The sequence below is a fragment of the Stegodyphus dumicola genome, chromosome 5 (genome assembly GCF_044657685.1).
Source record: "Stegodyphus dumicola isolate Sdum_Otavi_A_Nest chromosome 5, ASM4465768v1".
Classification (NCBI taxonomy): Eukaryota; Metazoa; Arthropoda; class Arachnida; order Araneae; family Eresidae; genus Stegodyphus; species Stegodyphus dumicola.
The window spans coordinates 146872509-146892239 of NC_140772.1; the positions used below are offsets into that span (position 1 = coordinate 146872509).

The 19731-nt window shown below is 33.1% G+C and overlaps 1 protein-coding gene and 1 long non-coding RNA gene across 9 annotated transcripts in view; one reads left to right on the top strand and one right to left on the bottom strand.

Moving 5' to 3' along the window:
* LOC146997289 (uncharacterized) overlaps window positions 1–19731 on the top strand; it is a 330931-nt gene that overhangs the window by 175101 nt on the left and 136099 nt on the right. For 4 of the 6 annotated variants that reach the window (XM_085817169.1, XM_085817170.1, XM_085817168.1 and 1 more), the window contains one exon: window positions 19493–19555. The exons of the other annotated variants lie outside the window; for them this stretch is intronic. In XM_085817169.1, coding sequence (XP_085673295.1) covers window positions 19495–19555 — 61 coding nt within the window. In that variant the 5' untranslated portion in view covers window positions 19493–19494. The remainder of the gene's footprint in view (window positions 1–19492; window positions 19556–19731) is intronic. 6 annotated transcript variants of the gene reach the window in all.
* LOC146997290 (uncharacterized) overlaps window positions 1–19731 on the bottom strand; it is a 112874-nt gene that overhangs the window by 60881 nt on the left and 32262 nt on the right. The window lies entirely within an intron of this gene.

The following is a 19731-nucleotide window of genomic DNA, read 5'->3' on the forward strand; positions in this document are numbered from 1 at the left end:
TTTAATATCCTCTTCTTTGCACTTAAACCATAAAATTCAGTTCAAGATAAATATCGCAAAATAATTTTAAATTGAACATATCTTTGTTTCCGAGACACAGTCTCACGCGCTGGAGATAAAAATGTTTTTTCTGTACAACGTTGCCATAGCTCGCTTTGAAATCGTAGAGTTTGTAAATCAAAAATTCGTTAAAGTTTTACAAAATATGAAATCGATAATGAAACAAATTTCAAATCTGTGCTTTCAGATGCCCATATTCGCAGTAGGATTACGTCATTCAAAATTGGATGGCTCTAGGTATCGTTCTTTTATCACAATGCGAAACACATACTTACATTTATGCAGATTCTTCATTATTTAATTTCTTCAAATATAATACAGGGCGATAATATTAGGTGACTACAGTTTGAAAAGTGAAGCGGGCATTCAGAGTGATTCGACACAAAAGCGCAAACGAAAACAATAGTCTTTCAGAGACAAAGCCCCTTTGGACTAATAATCTAATATATAGTACGAGGGCCATCCAGGAAGTAGATTACGTTTCCGTCTGTGTCCGCTAAGGGCGGGGCTAGCGCGGCCATCTTGGGGTCAGAGCGTTGCGCAGCTCAGTCTGCATCTAGCCGTGCTAGTGAGAGGTTCGTGCTGTGCTCCGTTCAGATACTGTGACGGTTTGAAATGTCTGCGTTAATTGAAAATCCCGCGAGGTGCGCTCAGTAATAAGGTTTCTGACTGCAAAAAACTGTAAACCGATAGAAATCTATCGGCAGCTTCGTGAAGTGTATGGGGACAACATTATCACTGAAGGTGGAGTGCGTCAGTGGGTCATAAGATTTCAAAATGGCCGAACCAATGTTCACGACGAAGATCGAAGTGGGAGACCCAGCATAGTGACCGCCGAACTTCTCGAAAAAGTCGATGCTAAAGTCCGTGAAAATCGAAATTTCACAATAATGGAACTTTCTTTGAGTTTTCCACAAATTTCGCGAAGTTTGTTGCACGAAATCATCAGCGAAAAGCTTGGTTACCACAAGTTTTGTGCAAGATGGATTCCAAAAATCTTGACAGAGGACCACAAAAATCAGCGAATGGCTGCAGCGTTGAACTTTTTGGACGCTTACCATAAGGATGGTGACTCTTTACTCGATCGCATCGTTACTGGTGACGAAACATGGGTGAAACATGTGAACTGTGAAACGAAATTGCAATCAATGCAGTGGGGGCACACAAGTTCTCCCCAAAAACCCAAGAAATGCATGCAAACAATGTCGGCAAGGAAGATGATGGCGACTGTTTTTTGGGACAGAAAAGGTGTAATTTTGGTGGACTTCCTGGATAGAGGCACTACAATAAACTCTCAAAGGTATTGCCAAACTCTCCAAAAACTCAGAAGAGCAATTCAAAACAAGCGCAGAGGAATGTTGAGCTCTAAGATCATGTTGATTCACGACAACGCCCGGCCCCACACGGCAAATGTCACTCGTAAAGTTCTTGAATCTTTTAAGTGGGAGTTGTTTCCTCATCCGCCGTACAGTCCCGACCTGGCACCGAGCGACTTCCACCTATTCCCAGCAATGAAGAAGTGGCTGGCTATGCAGCGTTTTGATGACGACGCACAGCTGCAAGAAGAGGTAACGAAGTGGTTGAAGGCGCAGGCGGCCGAATTTTTCGACGAAGGAATTTCCAAGCTCGTACATCGCTACGATAAATGCCTTAATTTGTATGGTGACTATGTAGAAAAGTAGTATTTGAGTGTGGCTTTCATCTGTATATAATAAAATTTGTTTCCTATACTTTGTTTATTTTTTTATTCCAAAACGTAATCTACTTTCTGGATAGCCCTCGTATATTTAATCGAATAATAAATTATTCGATTAAATTATTATCTAATAATAAAGTTATTAGATTAAGTTATATTTAAAATCACCAAAGAAATAAATTTTAACATATTTGTTTTATTATTTATCACTTTGATCATTAATTATTTTAATGATTAACAATTTTATTAATTATTTTATTTATTTATTTATTTATTCTTGTTCCTCTTTCCTGAGGGTCTACGGTAGGGCTTCGGCTCTCCTAATCTTAGAAATTAAGCCCTGTGTGAAACGTTAGAACAGCAGTTTTCAACCTTTTGTCTAACGCGTACCATCTAAACAAAAATTGATTGGATTGGATTATTTAATTATGACAAAGCACACGAGGGCTATCTGCCTAAAGGTAGGGATGCCTTTGTGGAGGACTTAAGGGAAACTGGCTCGTATACACGTTACACATGGGGAAAACCACGAAAACGCCTATGCAGCCAGCCCGTTCGTGGGATTCGAATCTCGGACCGAACTACCAGTGTTCAGCGTCTTTACCGCTCGGCCGCTGGTAGGCCCTAAACAAAAATTGAAAAACTTTAGTTCCACCACTACATTTTACATTGATTATTTTTCAATTTCTCAAATGGAGGAAAAAAAAGTTTGCCATTTGCACAACCTGTTGGCTATTTGCATTAAATATGCACGCATAAAAAATATTCGATTAAAAATGGGTTTCCATTTTAATTATCAAAATTTAAGTTATAATAATTAAATTCTAAAATTGAGTGCGAAATTGGGGCCCATTTAAGAGAGATAATTTTCATTATTTCTGGTTTTATTTCACTTAGTTTTAACCGTAAATTAGGATCCACTTTTAATTTAGTTCTGTATTTATTTTTAAAATACAGCATGAAAGAAAATCCTTATTCACACAAATAGGTTTTGCAAAAAGGCAATAAAATTTTAATAACTTTATTTGAAATGCCTTTAATTTTTTTCCACGGTTGAGCCGCTAGTTAGCCAGTTTTCTTCACGAGATTTTTGTGTGTGTGTGTGTGATTATGGCAAAGCCTCGAGGGCTATCACAACGAGATTTTTGAATTTAATATTTAAAAATACTTTGTTTCTCTTGATCCCAAAAGTGGCTCCCAAAAGTGTTCTTACACTTATGATTTTCATTGAAATAGGGCTCTATCCATTAATTAAAAGTAAACTTTCTGAATCAGATTTTAATAATAAGAAACTATAATCTATTCGTAACAAAATGACATGTAATATATTTAAAATAAGCGAAACTTTATTTTTAAGGAAATAATAATCAAAAAATGACAAACATTTTATCTCACAAAAGTCTTCGTACACTTCAAAAAAATCTTGACATATTATTAAATATTTTCATTTTTCGTTCAATTAATATTAGTAGGATATCCTTTAGCATCCACAACAGCTTTTAAATGTCTGGGAACAGATTTTAATTTTTTTTGTAATTTCTGTATCAATGTTCATCCATTCTTCCATCATGGCTGTTTTGAGTTCGCTTTTCGTTTTGATGTCGTGTTTTTGTACTTTAACCTCTAGCTCTTTCCAAATGTGTTCTATGAGGTTTAAATCTGGCGACTGAGTTGGTGTTTTCAAAACCTGTGGACAATTGTAGAGACACTACAGGCGAACGTTGAGAGAACTTAGAATCGTTATCATGAATAAAAATAAAGTTGTTTCCAATACCCAAATTTTGGGCTGATAATTTTAAATTGTCTCTTAAAATATTTAAATAAAGAGAATGATTCATTATGCATCAATTAATACCAAATTACTTAGTCCTGATGCTGTTATGCCCTTCCCCCACACAAGTACACCTCCACCGCTTTGCTTAACTGTTCCAACTAAGTTCTTAGAATAAAGTTCCTCATTTTTTCTTCTCCATACAGTTATTCGACCATCGGAACCAAAAATGTTAAATTTGCTTTCCTCAGCGAATAGGACATTATTCCAGTACGTTTCGGGTGTATTTATCTCTGATTTTGCGAATGAATGCCTAAGCTTTCTGTTTTTCTCACTAACAAAATTTTTTTACGGGGTGAACGCCCATGTAATCCAGCTTCTCTGAGAACTTGTCGAACAGTTTAAGGTGAAATTGAAGTAGAAAACTTTGCATTAATTTCTGCAGAAACTTTTACAGCACTCAAATGTGGGTTTTTCACAAATTTTCTAATAATAAATCTCTCATCACGTTTAAATAGTTCGTATATCACGTTTAAATAGTCTCATCACGTTTAGTTAACTTTCTCGGTCGACCTTTTTTTACCTTGTTTTCAATCCGATTTTCTTCTTTAAAGCGTTTTATCACATACTGCACTGTAGAATGTGATACGTTAACTAATTTAGCGATATTTCGAATTGATTTAACTCTACTGTGGTGACAAATTATCAATATTCGAATGCTGTTTGTAATTTCTTTACGACTGCAACCCATTTTTCAATAATAAATAGAATATTATGAAGTAAACAATAAAAAATTAAAGCAAGCGATTTTTTAAATGTCACCACATTGCAAAAGTTAAAAAAAAGCGGAGAACTGTAATTCTAATTTTGATTTTATCTAAAAATATTTCAGTGTACAAAGACTTTTGTGAGATAAAATGTTTGTCATTTTTTTATTATTAATTTCTTAAAAATAAAGTTTCGCTATATTTTAAAAATCATGTAATTTTGTTATGAATATGTTATAGATCTTATTATTAAAATCTCATTGAAAAAGTTTACTTTTGATTAATGGATAGAGCCCTATTTCAATGAAAATCATAAGTGTTCGAACACTTTTGGGAGCCACTGTACCTAGCCAACCGGAAAAAAGAAGAAAGAAACAAAGTTCTTTCATTTCGTTAGAGATATATCCGAGTTCTTTAGGGTGAAAAGCAACAGCAAGAGCAAAGTTAAATTCCCAGCGAGTAACTAAAGGACATGTCTGAATATAATAACAGAAAATACGAATAAAATTCTGTTGACTTTGCATCTTTCGATACGCGCCAAAGCGGAAAAATAGATACTGTTTATGAGCTTTGCATCTGCCTTTTAAAACACTGCAGTTGAAGTGAACTAACTTTGTGATTCATGAATTTCCTTACATCTACCTTTTCGTTTCCAACGTTTTCGTATAGTAGCTAGGGTTGCCATAAGGTAACTAAGATTAATTAGGAAAAAAAAAAAAGAATACTATTTAAAACTGTGTGATTACTTTGAAAATGGCTAAATTTCTTACAGATACAAAGCATACTGATCGGAAATCATATCCAAGAAAGCTAAGCTAATTGTCATTCTAGCCCACGATGCAAATTTCCAGAGAATATTTTCATTAATGGTCCTCAGGAATCGGATAAAAGTAACAAGTTTGCAGTGGAGGCAGTTGAAGCAATTCTGATTTGTCATTACAATGACTCACGCTCAATTTTGAAATTATGTGAAAGAAGAAAATGATATAAGTAAGAAAGTAAAATCAACATAAAATATGACTGGCATAAAAAGGATTGGTTTTACATCTTTTTTATTACTCATTGTTTAGGTTCCAAAAACTTTATTCATTTTTTGTCGGAGTAAAATAAACCATTTTAAATGTAGCCTGTAAACATCCCCTATCAATGCTTAACAGTTATGCCATTCCTATTCATAGCAGTTAAATTTTAACGTAGGAGGTCCACCAGCTGCCGAGCGCTAAAGTCGCTGAACACTGGTAGTTCGAGTCCTGGCTAACGGGCTGGCATGGGTGTTTTCTTAGTTTTCCCCAGTTTGAGCCAATTTCACTTAGGCTTAGGAACTCCTCCACGAAGGCATCCCTTCTCTCAGGCAGATAGTCCTCGTGTACTTTGCAGTAATTTAACAAAACATTAATTTAGGAAACCTGCCGTCCAGACGGGAACGTAACCGTAACCGAAGAGCCTGATTTCGAATCCCGGAGAAGGCATGTATGTAAATTGTCTGTGCCTTCATAGGACGTAACGGTGGCCGCCGGCCCCATAATAAAACGACCTCCTTTTCTGACCTTAGTAGGGGGCAACGCCTATAATCGGTTAGTGCCCGCCATAATTTAAAAAATAAATAAATAAATAAAATAAAATAGAAAGGCTTTCACGTGTTATATTACTCTCAAAGGGGCTTTTTTTTTTTTTTTTTTTTTTTTTAATTACGTACATATACACGTTTGTGTTGGTTGTGCTGCGTTAACCATGAGGCCTATTATTATCGGCCAGGAGGGTTGCAGTACACTCGTATATATTACATTACGTTACACATACACATTTCGAGAGCATTTGGGCTAAAAATACTTAAAAACAGCATATCTTTAGAATTTCCGACAGATAGTCTTGCGCGCTGGAGATAAAAGTGTTTTTTCAATACAATGTTACCGTTACTTGATTTGAAATCGTTGAGTTTGCTAATCAAAAATTCGTTTTGACAAGTTTTACAAAATATGAAATAGACAATAAAAGAAATTCTAAATTCGGGTTTCCGGGTATCCATATTCGGGTAGAGAACTACGATATTCAGAGTTTAACGTCTCTAAGTAACCCCCCCTTTTTTTTTCCCGCACGATGCGAGAACCATACATGCATTCATGCAGATTCTGCATTATTTAATTTCTTTAAATATAATACAGGCTCTAATATTTGGGGGCAACAATTTAAAAAGTGATTCGCTGTTTATAGTGAATCCACGCAAAATGCCAAAACGAAATTAATAGCCCTGCTGAGCCAACGCCTTTTGGACTAAAAAAAATAGGAAAGCTAAACTTCAGTCCACTTCAGGTAGTTTTTATTAGAATTTACGACTACCTGGATTTAGTGTCAAAATGGTCTTCAGTTTTTAATTTTTTTCGAAATTGTTTATGTCGCCAATATCGCCAATTTAAAAAATAATAATGAAAAATCTGAAAGGGTTGATTTTACCGATCGTCCAGAAGGGCCTTTTTTTCCCTTTGAAAGTGGAGATTATGGGCAGAGACGTCCCAGGTGGAATAACGGAATATTTTAAAGGATAATACAGGTACATAATACATTTAGGGTAACACAGGAATGTTCTGTATCTCTTGTGTACTTAAAAACTGAAGGAAATATAAAATGCAATTCTATATAATTAGATGTATCATGAATTAAGTGCATTTTTACTTAAACATATTAAAATGTAAATAGATAATATTCTTTAGAATTGCATCTATTTCTTTTAAATAGCTTAGTTGTTAATACTGGACAAACGAAAGAATTATATCTTCCGTTTTTCCGAAAGGCAACTGACTCGCATGAAAAGTGAAACAACGAAAAATCTTGTTTCAAGCGGGGGGGGGGGCGACAGAGGCAAGACAACACGCGCCAAACAATTTTCTCTAGACTAAGTTTCGATCAAGGTTAATTTTTCTAAACTAAAGTTTAGTTTAGAAATCTCTATTTTAATTAGTTACTGAAGTTATCTTTAGTTTCTAAACTAAAGCTGTCTTTAGTTATCTTTAGTTTTTATCCCTGTCTTGAGCTAGCTGTAACGATCTGTAAACAAGTAACGAAGTAAGAATCATATTCAGTTGCTTTGAAAATGTGGAACACATTTAGTTTAATCTTGGTTAAATAAATAAATAAAAATATTTTTTTTTAAAAAATCAATCTTAGCTTTTCCAAAACCCCACGAGTGACCACTCAATACCGGTAGTTCGACTAAAATTGCAAACCTCTTCGAACTAGTGGGCTACATGAGTACTTCTCTTGGTTTTTCACTTGTCTGTAACATGAGTATAATCTAGTTTCCTGAGAAAGACCTCCACAAAGGCGTCCCATCCCTGAAGGTGATACCCCTACAGTACTGTGTGTATTCAGTTAACATAACCTAATTTTTTAACCCGAGCGGGCGGTGAGCCAGAAGGGCTATTAGTCTCAAAACGGCATTTTATGGCGTTTCACTATAAACGGCGAATCACTCTTTAAATTGTTGCCACCAAATATTACCGACCTGTATTATATTTAAAGAAATTAAATAATGAAGAAGCTGCATGAATGTATGCATGTTTCTAGCACTGTGAAGAAAGTACGGTACCTACAGTCATCCAATTTTTAATAACGTAATCCTCCACCCGAACATGAGCACCTGGACCCCCGAATTTTGAATTTCGAATTTTTTCCATATTTTGGAAAATTTTAAGGAATTTTTGATTAACAAACTCAACGATTTTAAAGCCAGTAGTGGCAACACCGTACAGAAGAAAAGTGTTTTTATCTCCTGCGCGCGACACTGTCTACAGATGTTCTGTTTTTAAACATTTTGCGATATTGCTGTTGAATTGAATATTATGTGGCCTGAGTGTGAACACACAAAACGTTAAAAGACGCAGTTTTGAATGTCATATAAAATCTGAAAACTTTCAGAATTTTTTTAAAATTTTACTTACTTATTTGTTTATGTATTTTTCAAAATTGGTTTCACGCTGATTTCCTTCAAATGTTAGGTTAGGTTATTTGGCCAAGCACATTGGCCAAATAACGTAGGTTTGATTTCGTGGAGTAATTTCTAAGGAAAACTGATTGCATAGTAAAAATCACAAAAGCCAACGCAGTAGTCAACAGTTTTAACTACTCGGGTACAGTGGAGCCAGATTTGCTTCTAAAGAATTTGGAATTTAGTGACAGAATATTACAGCCATGCGCCAAAAAAAATGGATAATGATCCAATTCCAGATGAAAAAAAAAATCATATTTTCTTGAAAGGAAAATCATGCAAACTGTCATTCTGTCAACCAAGAGTTTGAATCCCCCCCCTGTTAATCAGAAATTGTAAAATACAGTAAATGCCCCTTAATGTTATCATTTGGATATTGTTATCGAACTGCAGAAATTCCTCTAATTTGTATATGAAAACATGAAAAATACATCACTCATTGCGATTAACAGTTCGGTTAATACGATCCAAATATTACAAATACATTTTTTAAACAAAGGTTTCTTTTAAAGTTTAATATGGTTTATCAGTTTGAGTTTATGTATAAACATGGCTCAAGTGGAATAGCGACACATTTTACAGGATATTAGATGAATTATGCGTTTAGACTAACGTATTTCGTCCATTTTACGCCTATTTATTTCGTTTTTTCATAGTTGCCGGTTTTTCCCGGTTGCATATTTCCGAATTCTATCCCACCCCCTTTTCGAATTCAAATAAAATCGTGACTGTTTCGTATCATTTAAGTCGTTATTGTATTTTTCTCCATGGATAATTGATGTCATTTTTATTGCCGAAAAGGAAGATTGAGCGATTCTCCAATTGTATGAGGTTTTAGATTTTTCGTAATTAAATATGAAATTTGTAAGGATGCCGATGAAACCTCAGGAACTGTTGTATATTTTCTCAAAAATACATTTTGATATTTCACGCTGTTAGTTAATTTCTTAAAAATTAATCAGATTTATTTACTAAATCGTTATGTTTAGTTTCCAAATATAGTTTTAATTTAACAGGTTTCATGCATTGATTTTTCATTGCATTTAACACACAACGGATATTCATTTTCCACTGATAATGCAACATGTAAAACAGTATCTAATAAACTCTTCTTGATATTTACTTGATTTTTTATTAGAAGTAGAAAGAAAAATGTTTATTAGATGTCTGGCCATCATTCCCATTTTCACTCTTGCCGATTTAATCCCAGTATACGTTACACACGGGATTGGGTGAATTTTGCGACATTATTATAAGCAGTAAACGGGTCATTTTGGTGTTGGTGAAAATTTTCAAACTCGCGCCAAGACCATACCGCGTTCTAGGATTGTACCCTCTTGTGTAGCCATTTATCCATCAAACAAAACTGATTTTTTTTTTTTTTTTTTTATCATCCTTCAAGCATGCAATCGAATTTTCCAATACTTCGAAAATGTTATATGCTTGCTTGACAACAAATTTGGTTAGAAATAGGGAACACAAGTGTGTAAACTATGCATATTACAATTATCGCTGCGCGCTTTGAAATTCGATTCTCGAATTGTTCAAGCATAACGCCTGAATCAAGGGGAAAACAATACAATCAAAATTAATATATGGAAATGATTAATTTAAAATTCCTAGTAAATGTTAAACATCCAAAATTCTTTTCAAATGCCGTTATATTTTTTGTTGTCAAATAAATTTTTTTTGAATTTAGCGACCCCCCAAAATTTCTTCGCGACTTGCGTACCATTGCCATAATAACGCTTTGTATTCATGTAAACCTGATTAATTCTGAAGTGGTTTAAATTCTGTCAGAAACAGTACAAGTGATCTATTTTTCAATTGCATTTGGAAAAAATGATTTCAGACTTGTTTTCAACTGCATGTAACAGAGTATTATCAGAATTACGGGAAAGTGCGACTGTGAAAATGGATAAACATCAGCTGTCCAATGTGAAAAATAATGTTATCATTTGGATATTGTTATCGAATTGCAGAACGCCCTTCAGTTTGTATACGAAAACATGGAAAATGCATTGCTTATTGTGATCAACAGTTCGGTTAATACGATCCAAATATTACAAATACATTTTTTTAAACAAGGTTTCTTTTAAATTTTAATATGGTATATCAATAGAGTTTATGGATGGACATGGGTCAAGTGGAATAGCGACACATTCTACAGGATATTAGATGAATATGCGTTTAGACTAACATATAATATAACATCTTTCATATATTCCAAAACGAAAAAAGACTTTCGGCCCGCCGCGTATTTAGAGTGCCCCCCATACCGCACAGACACTATACATTTACAAACATCCATGCAGTCTCCGGGATTCGAGCGCGAGTCTTTCGGTACGGTACTCAGAGTAACTAATCACTATCCCGGTTGGAAAAATGTGATCACATTTAATGGAGTCTTGGTGTATCACGATGGAACGGTGTTTGGACACAACAAGGTGCCCAGGCACAGTCGCCTTAACCCTTCTACAACAAGTAAAAAATTCCTAAATAGTGCACGAAATAACTAGAGCAACGCATATAATTTATATGTATATTTGTATCTAATTTAATTCTTGCTTTTAATTTATTCCTTTTACAATTGAAATTTTGTTATTCATGATTTAATTCCAGTCCCCGTTAAACATTTTTAACAATTTTCATTCAAGTTGCTTAAAAACATCTTTCGAAATAGAACTTACTAAGTATGGATTCACTCTTTTCAGATAAATCTACTATAATTAATCTTAGAAGATAAATATAATCAATATTATTTAGTAAATAAATTATATATATATATATATATATATATATATATATATGGATATGGTATGTGTGTGTGTGAGAGAGAGAACACGTTTTAATTCTAGTTTGCAGTACATACGGGATTCGGCGGCATTATGTGTCATTTTGGTGTTGGCGACGATTTTTAAAGTCGCGTCAAATGCTGTTCCGTATACTAGGATTTTACCTAGAACAGGGTTTCTTAAACTGTAGGTCACGACTCCCGTGTTGGTCGCGGGACTTGCAGTAGGATGTTGCCAAAATTTTAGCAGTTTTGATATTTCTTTAACTTAATATAATAATTTTACAGTTATCAAATATTTTTACACAATGTATCTGAAAATAAAAAAAGCTAGACAATACAGACAAAGGGAAAAACGAAAACGTTTCGACGCATTCTTTTTATAATATAAACGTTCATTTTCCTTGCTTTGCACGTGAAGCTGTCATTTCGTTTGTTACATATTTAAAAATTTCACATCGTTCTATGTCTTAAAATTAGAAATTAAAGGGAATGACCTGAAACTGCAATAGTATATTACAGTACAAGTGAAAAAAATTGAGAGTTTCACTCACGCGTGTGTCTTATTTGCGCAATACTTATGGAGTCCCACAAAATTTGTGTAAATATTACGGGGTCCTGAGGTTTAAATGAAAGTTTATTGCAAGGTGGTAGTAGAAAGTTTTCCCTGCCATTTATATAACCGTACTTGCTACAATAAGATATTCCGCCTCTCCCGAGTAGCTAGTCAAATTATTTCGTTTGTCTAAAACTGAAGTGAAACTCATTTCAATTTAAATCTGACAGTTTTCGGAAGCGAAGTGTTTGTTTTAGACTAAAAAAATCACCAGCATTAATTGAAATGGTAACAAAGGATTCGAATTTGCAATGACCAATGCCTTTATCCCCACATCATCAAAGAATTATTTTTATCGCCAAAAAGAGGGTTCCGCAAAGAGGTAAAATTTAGTGCCAAATGTTAAATTTAACAAGAGTAACTGCCTTCTACAGTGAAAAAAAGGTAAAAACACTGAAGGACTTAATTTAGTAAATTTTTTTGTGTCAAAAAAGGGCCAGAATCAATTTTGTGAGGGGTTACATCATGAATTTTGACAAGCATCGACGTTTCCTTGATCAGTGGTTGTTAACAAGAGCAGAGTGAAAACGCTCGAACTTTATGTCGCCAAGTGCTTCGGGTCTGGGAGGGGGCCGAAATTTACTATTAGCAAACGGTGCAAATCCATCCAATGAAATTTTAGTGTAATTTTTAACTGATTTTTCTGATTGGCTAGAAAGGGCACATGACCGTTCGCCACTGACTTCGCGACGAAGTGCAAAAGCTTTACGGCTCATACTAAGGCTATACTAAGGTTTAGAGGAGCCTTAGCTCATACTAGACTTTAACTTTGTTGGATCTAGGTGCTATTCTTGCGATTATAAATTCTCTATATATTTTTCATTGTCTAATTTGATCTAATTTTCTAATTCTTTTTAAGATCTTTAATAGCTTTCTGTTTGATATATTTTTTGTATAATTTTCTAATTCTTTTTAAGATATTTAATCTTTAATATCTTTGTATTTTTGATTTTTTTTAATATAATTTTCTAATTCTTTTTAAGAATCTTTAATATTTTTGTATTTGATATATTTTTTATAAATTTTCTAATTCCTTTTCAGATATTTTATCTTTGTATTTGATATATTTTTTTATATAATTTTCTAATTCTTTTTCAGATATTTAAGCTTTAATATCTTCGTACATAACTAACCTTACTAACATTTGTATATAAATACTAATTTTTCTTACTAACTATTAACATTTGTATATAATATTTTTGTAAATAATCTTTATAATAAATACTTTTTTTCTTGCCATTAAAATTTTTGTATTGTAGTATATATATTGTAATTTACTTGTGTAATAAAAATAAAAATTTCTGAAATGGAGTCCGAGCCTTTCAGCTCCAGGTAATGTATATTTGCGTATTTATATTGTTTTATTTATTTTTTAGCACTTCACTCGGTTTGTCGGTACTACCAATGTCCCGGTTAAATCTTTGTTGATGAAAATTAAATTATCTGCATTAAGTTTTTCATAATAAACTGTAGTTAAATTCTTTTAATGTATTGCATCAGTCTATTCTATTGGTTATCTATTTAATTAAGTGTTAATATTTGTGTTTAATTTTTTACATCAGTAATTGTTACTTAACGAAAGTTCATCCACTCATTAGTATGTACATGATTATTAATTTTATTTTCATCGTATTTAAAAGTACAGTTGGCGTCGTTTGATTTGCGTAACGTTTATCTAGAGCTATTTTGTTAACTATATATATCGTTGAGCATAGCAGCAGAATTCAATTAATTTACTATAAATATAACTATAAACGGATAAATCGATGCTTTCACAGTATATTAGGAAAAGGAAACAATTGGTTTAATCCTCTGTTTGAAACAACGCAGCAAATATAAAATTAGGGTGTGAAGTGCAGAATCGCCCACTTATTTGGCGCTTTTTACAAGAGTAAGAAAAACTGGATTTTTGTCAATTTCCTTTGACTTTTTTACATCAATGTGTACTTGAACAAAGGAAGATGCACATTGCCGATATTGTGCAATTCTCTGATGTTTTTTTAAGTGAAAATACGTCGATGTGTTACCGGATAGGGTAAATCATCTTTATATGTCACAAATTTCATTTACATGATCAGCGCAAACTGATGCAAAACGGTGATATACAATCTTTTCTAAATTTGAAAAACTGAGATTTTAGTTGGAAAATGAGCTAGACAAGTTAAGGTACTGCTAAAATGCAGCTTTGTATTAACAAAACACAGAATCACAATGAACAGTATTTCGATAGACTTGCTTTCGATCGAATTTCGGATCCTTTAAATTCGGTGATATCGGAAAAGCTGTGATAGAAGTGGCGGTACGCCTCAATGCCGTATAGGCTATCTATCTTGTCCGGAAAAGGTCTAATATTTTTTGCCGATTTGAATATTTTTTTTAAAGTTTGTTCAGCATATTGTGAATTTCAGAAATGTTGCATGAGTATATGAACACAAGATTCATGTAATGAGAAGTGCAGTGCATATGGATTGCTTTTGGAGCAAAAGCTTTAATCTGAGCTCCAATTCCCTTTTTTATCACGTTACCTGCTCCATCATAACTCATAGCTAATGTTGCTACCATCTAACCCGGATTTTGAAATTATTGAGATTATAGAATTATTATTGAGTGGACCTGTAATCTTAGCTAGTCTGAGAAAATGTAGGATGTCTTTCTTATCTAATATTTTTTGACTGTTCACAAATCATCTTGTACACCATCATAAAGTTTCCTTATTATTTGAAGTGACTTCATCAGTTATAATGGAATAAAAGTGAGCAATGGTATTGCTGTATGAGAAAAAAATTTTGTTACCTCTAGCACGCAAGGCTATTGGAAATTTTGAAGATAGGCCTTTTTTAAATATTTTTTTTATATAGCTGTTTACTTGAATTTTATGTGATTTATGTACGAAGAACAGGCTATTTGAGAATTAAAGGTAACACACAAAACATTAAAAGAATTCCCTTTGGGTGTAATATAAAATTTGAAATCTTTCAGCTTTTATTTTAATATTTTTAATTTTATATTTTTTTCTAAAGCACAAATGTGAATTACCCCAGAAGGGCTATTAGTTTCAAAATGGCATTTTGTGTCAAATCACTTTAAATGTCCGAAGCACTTTTCTAATTGTTGTCACCAAATATTATCACCCTGTATCATATTTCATGAAACTAAATAATGATAATTTGCATGAACATATGTATGTTTACGCATTGTTGAAAAACAATGTTGCCTATAGTCATTAAATTTTGGATAACATAGTCCTCCACCCGAACATATAGGCACTTGGAAGCCTGAATTTGGAATTAACATATTTTTATTATCTATTTTATACTTTGTAGAAATTTAACAAATTTTTGATTAAAAATCATAGTTTTAAAGTGAGCAGTGTAATTATTTTACATTTTGTAAAAATTTAACTAATTTTATATTGTAAACTGAATTTAATAAAAGTAGTTAAATAAGAAATTAAAAGATCCAACTCAGTAAGTCAGAGCCGGAACAGCTAATGAAGGTTATGAGACTGTGATATTACTTTTGGTTTTGTGAAACGAAGGATTACTAGGATACTTTCAGATTGAAGTTCTGTAGAAACAAAAGTTTAAGTACCCTCCCCCTTTCTGAAGCTCTTTATTTGTTTATTGACTTTTGCTTATTAAAATGTCACTAAAGGAGATATGAGCAGAAAAACGTACATTCGGAGTTGCGATTCGTATGTTACGCTGTAAGAAAGAAACGTAGTGCCAGAGTGTCACTATGGTAAATAAATGTATTGAAAGTAAAAGTGTTATTTTCTGTAATGTGTGTGGTGTTATTTTATTGTGATATATAGCTATTCATGAGAAATAGAATAATTCAATTCAAGTGTGTTTGGTGAATTGAATTATTCTATTTCTCGTCAATAGCTATATATCGCAATAAAATAACACCACACACACATTACAGAAAATAACACTTTTACTTTCAATACATTTATTTTCCATGGCGACAGTCTAGCGCTAGCTTTCTTTCTTACAGAGTAACATATGATTCGCAACTCCGAATGTGTACAACAAGAATCAAGTTTATCGAAAATATATTTCAGCGGCGATTCTAGTGGCACATGCGCTATTAGACAAGATTCTGCTCTGTCGCCAAGTATTTCTCAGCTAATACAAAACAAAGCCACTGTACTGAAGATAACACAGTTCAGTGAAAGAGTCTCTAAATGTCAATTACATTTAATGTTGCTGACACAGACTCATTTTGCGTAGGATGCATATTCATAAATCGTTTCAGATGAACATACACTTGTTCGTGGTGATTAGAGAACCTTTCTTCTAGTAATGAAAAGGCTAATTTATAATTAGAGTCAACTATGGATATTGACTGAACAATACGATTAGCATCTCCTCTTAGCTCAGATTTTAAGTACTGTAATTTGACCACATCTGTTAAATTAGGATTTGAATCAACACTGGCTAAAAAATATCTTTAAGTGAAAGCTACTCGTGTAAGTTACCCGAAAACGTTGGCAAAATAATTTTGGATAATTTAACATTGACCTAAGCTTTCGTGAAAACCAAAGGTTCCTATTCAATTTCTTTGGAAAGCTTAGCTAATTTACGATTTAATTTGACTTCTACATCTAAGACAATATCGTCAATCTCTTCTTTCTCTTTTACATAAGCATCAATACAATCAAAAGTCTTTAATCCGGACTTGTCAGGACTTCAGCGATTCCAGATTATCGGTTTTCCCGGATTATAGATCATCAGTTTAAATCTGGTAAAATAACATGCATAAATTATAAAATTAAAAATATAAAACCGTAATTTATGAAATAAAGAGCAATTATGATCTAAAGGGTATCAAAATTTACAAAAAAATCTTAATATTTATTTGTTTACTTTATTAAACATTTCTTTCAACAAGCACATGCGTAAAGCATACATTAAGCATAGTCGAAATTAGAAAATTGCAACCAGAAAACTATTTGATGTGTACTTGTGATATTTATAATGACAAGGAATTTGATTTAAATCATATCAAAGAGGGAGCAAATCGAGATGAAATACTACATTTAATAAGGAATTATAAGCCGATTAAAATAAAAACATCTGCCATGAAGATGAGGATAGTGCTGAGAGATCAATTTCCAGTTCATTGCACGCCGTGACGTCCCCCCCCCCCCCCCGCAGAGCAGCTTGAAATTGATAAACAGATTTTGGAATGGTTAGAGAAACAAAGGATATGCCTTTATCCATTTTTTGCAGCAATTCCACTTTTTGTTTGATGGACATCGAAACATGCTTTCCCTTTGTAGATTCTTTGCAGCTCCAGTATCGGAAATTGTGTTTGACATAATCGAAAGTTCCAACTTACTTTTATTAAATTGCTCTAATAGTCTAAAAGAAAATAATAAGCCGTATCCAATTAGAAGATTAAGGAACAACACAATCTGCAACATTAACTGAAATAGATTATTTTAGCTTAGCTTATACCGTCCGTTATACATTAAACGCGCATGCGTAAACGTATTATGCATATGCGTAAACGTTCCGCGCATGCGTAAACGCATGCGCGGAAAATTTGTAGCTTTGAGGTCCGGATTATAGATCATTCCGGATTATGGATGTCCGGATTAAAGACTTTTGACTGCACTTTCTTCAATACATAACCCGAACAAAGAATCGAAATTGGAATTTATCTTTGTCTCGAACACTTTAAACATATTCTTCAGCACTTCCAAATCACTTCTTTGGATATTTTTGTCGGCAACGTTTTGTTTTAACTTTGTTTTCAATGTATGTTTTTTCGCTGATATCTCCTTTAGTGACCTTTTAATTACCAAAAGTCAATAAACAAATAAAGAGCTTCAGAAAGAGGGATGGTACTTACTTTTTTGTTTCTACAGAACTTCAATCTGAAAGTATCCTATGTAATTCATTTCACAAAACCGAAAGTAATATCACAGTCTCATAAACTTCATTAGCTGTTCCGGCTCTGACCGCCTAAACAATTAATTAAACAACGTTGAACAATTTAATTAATTGTAACAAATTGCCTCAGGCTCTTTTATAAGTATTAGTTTATGTTTTATAAAAATTTAGCAAATTTTTGATTAAGAAACATATTTTTAAGGCAAGCAGTGTAATTAATAAAACATTTGTATTTTAAGTGTGCAAGACAGTCTGTCTGAAATTGTAGCTTTTAAATACTTTTAGTCCAAAGTAGCATTAGCCCAAACATCTAATGATTGTCTGTAAATGAAAAAAATTGCCCGTTTGGACCTAATTTTTATCCTATAAAATCTGAGATTGTTTTCATTATTTATTTGAGGGGTACTGAACCCAAGGTTTGCATAACTTTTCAACCACAAGGTTTGTGCTTACATTATTTTCTTATTTTTTATAAAAAGTTTTAGAAAAGTATTTAAAATAAATGGATCTTATATCGAGTTAAAGAAAGTGCTTACAGATTGTATTTTTTAAATAAGCTAATTATCTTTAAGATAAATGCTATTATTTTTTTATGATGACAATAATAGGAAAATAAGGGGAATAAAGTCTCCTGAATATTTCTTTTTGCAGAGTTATTTATATTAAAATAAATTTCATAATCCTTAATTTTATTTGCATGAATTTCACATATTTCATAAAAAAACAGATGCATATTTGTATCCTATAAAATAATTTGTTAAAATTCTACAGGATATTTGAGTGGGCTTCCCAGACACTGTTATTTCATAAAATAACAAGCAAATATTTATTTTGTATACATCAATGCCTTTAAAGATTACGTTATTTCATGTAATTGTAAGATACCTGTTTAAGTATTTATTTCATGCTAAAAGAAATTATTTGTAAATTAGGTGATATTAATTTCTTTAAAAGTAATTCATGGGTTCAGTGCAAATTGCATTTTATTTTATAGAAGAAATTTTGTTTCACAAACTTTTTGCATACACAAAGCTTTCGGTCGAAGGCTTCTTAGTATTTTTCGGTTTCGGCACGAAAATCGCCTACAGGTCGGCAGATAGTGTGGCTGGATACGAGGTTTTTATTTATGAACCTCACGCTGTAACATCTTTCTCTATTGATTGCTATTTCCCTACTGCCAGTTGCCGCATTCATTCGAAACCATTTCCTATTTATCAAAATCTGACAAGAATATTCTGCGTGTCGTGATTTGGAAAGCCATCTTTCAATACGAAATAATCCGTAGATACACCTAGAAGATTAAAGGTGCCATTTAGTTGTTGAGTTATTGATGAAATGGTTTCATTTCATGGTTCTTGGACTATAGTTTAAGCCTAATTTTCTATCACGAATGAGGCCCACCAGCGGCCGAGCGGTGGAGTCACCGAACGCTGGTAGTCGGTCCGAGGTTCGAATCCCAGGAACGGGCTGGGCGTTTTCGTGGTTTTCCCCATGTGTAACGTGTATACAAGCCAGTTTCCCTTAGAAAGTGCTCCACAAAGGCACAGGCAGATAGCCCTTGAGGCTTTGTCATAATCACACACAATCATGAATGATGCCTTTTCTTTGTCAAAATTTTATTGCAAATTTTTCATCTCTGGCAATTTCTAAATAGATAGATTCGATGCACTTTTAAAAAGTTTAAAAAGTATACCAGTATTTCAGTGGTAAATTAAAATTTAGAGCTATCTAAATTTATGTGCAGTCATAATTCACTTGCATTTAGAAGTATCTAAATTTATGTGATGTCAATTTATGATTTAAATGGATGTGTGTGCCAAGTTTGGTGCTTTTATGCATGTACTGTCACTGTGGTTTATTATGGTCTCGGTAATAAAATTGTACCTATTTTTGTTTATTATAGGAATGCGAAGCGCCCAAGAAGAGGATGTGAGCAAACAAGCCCTGTGGATGTGGAGGCTGAGAGGTAAGATACCAATTTTTTCTCTTGGCTTCTTTTTTTTGTTATTGTTGCTTCTTTGTCTTTGAGTATGGTAGTAAAGTCATGCTGCGATAATGATGTTAATGTCACACTGCGACTTTTGTATAACTTCACAAAGTGACATAAATTTAATTGCTTTAAAGCAGCGGTTCTCAACCTTT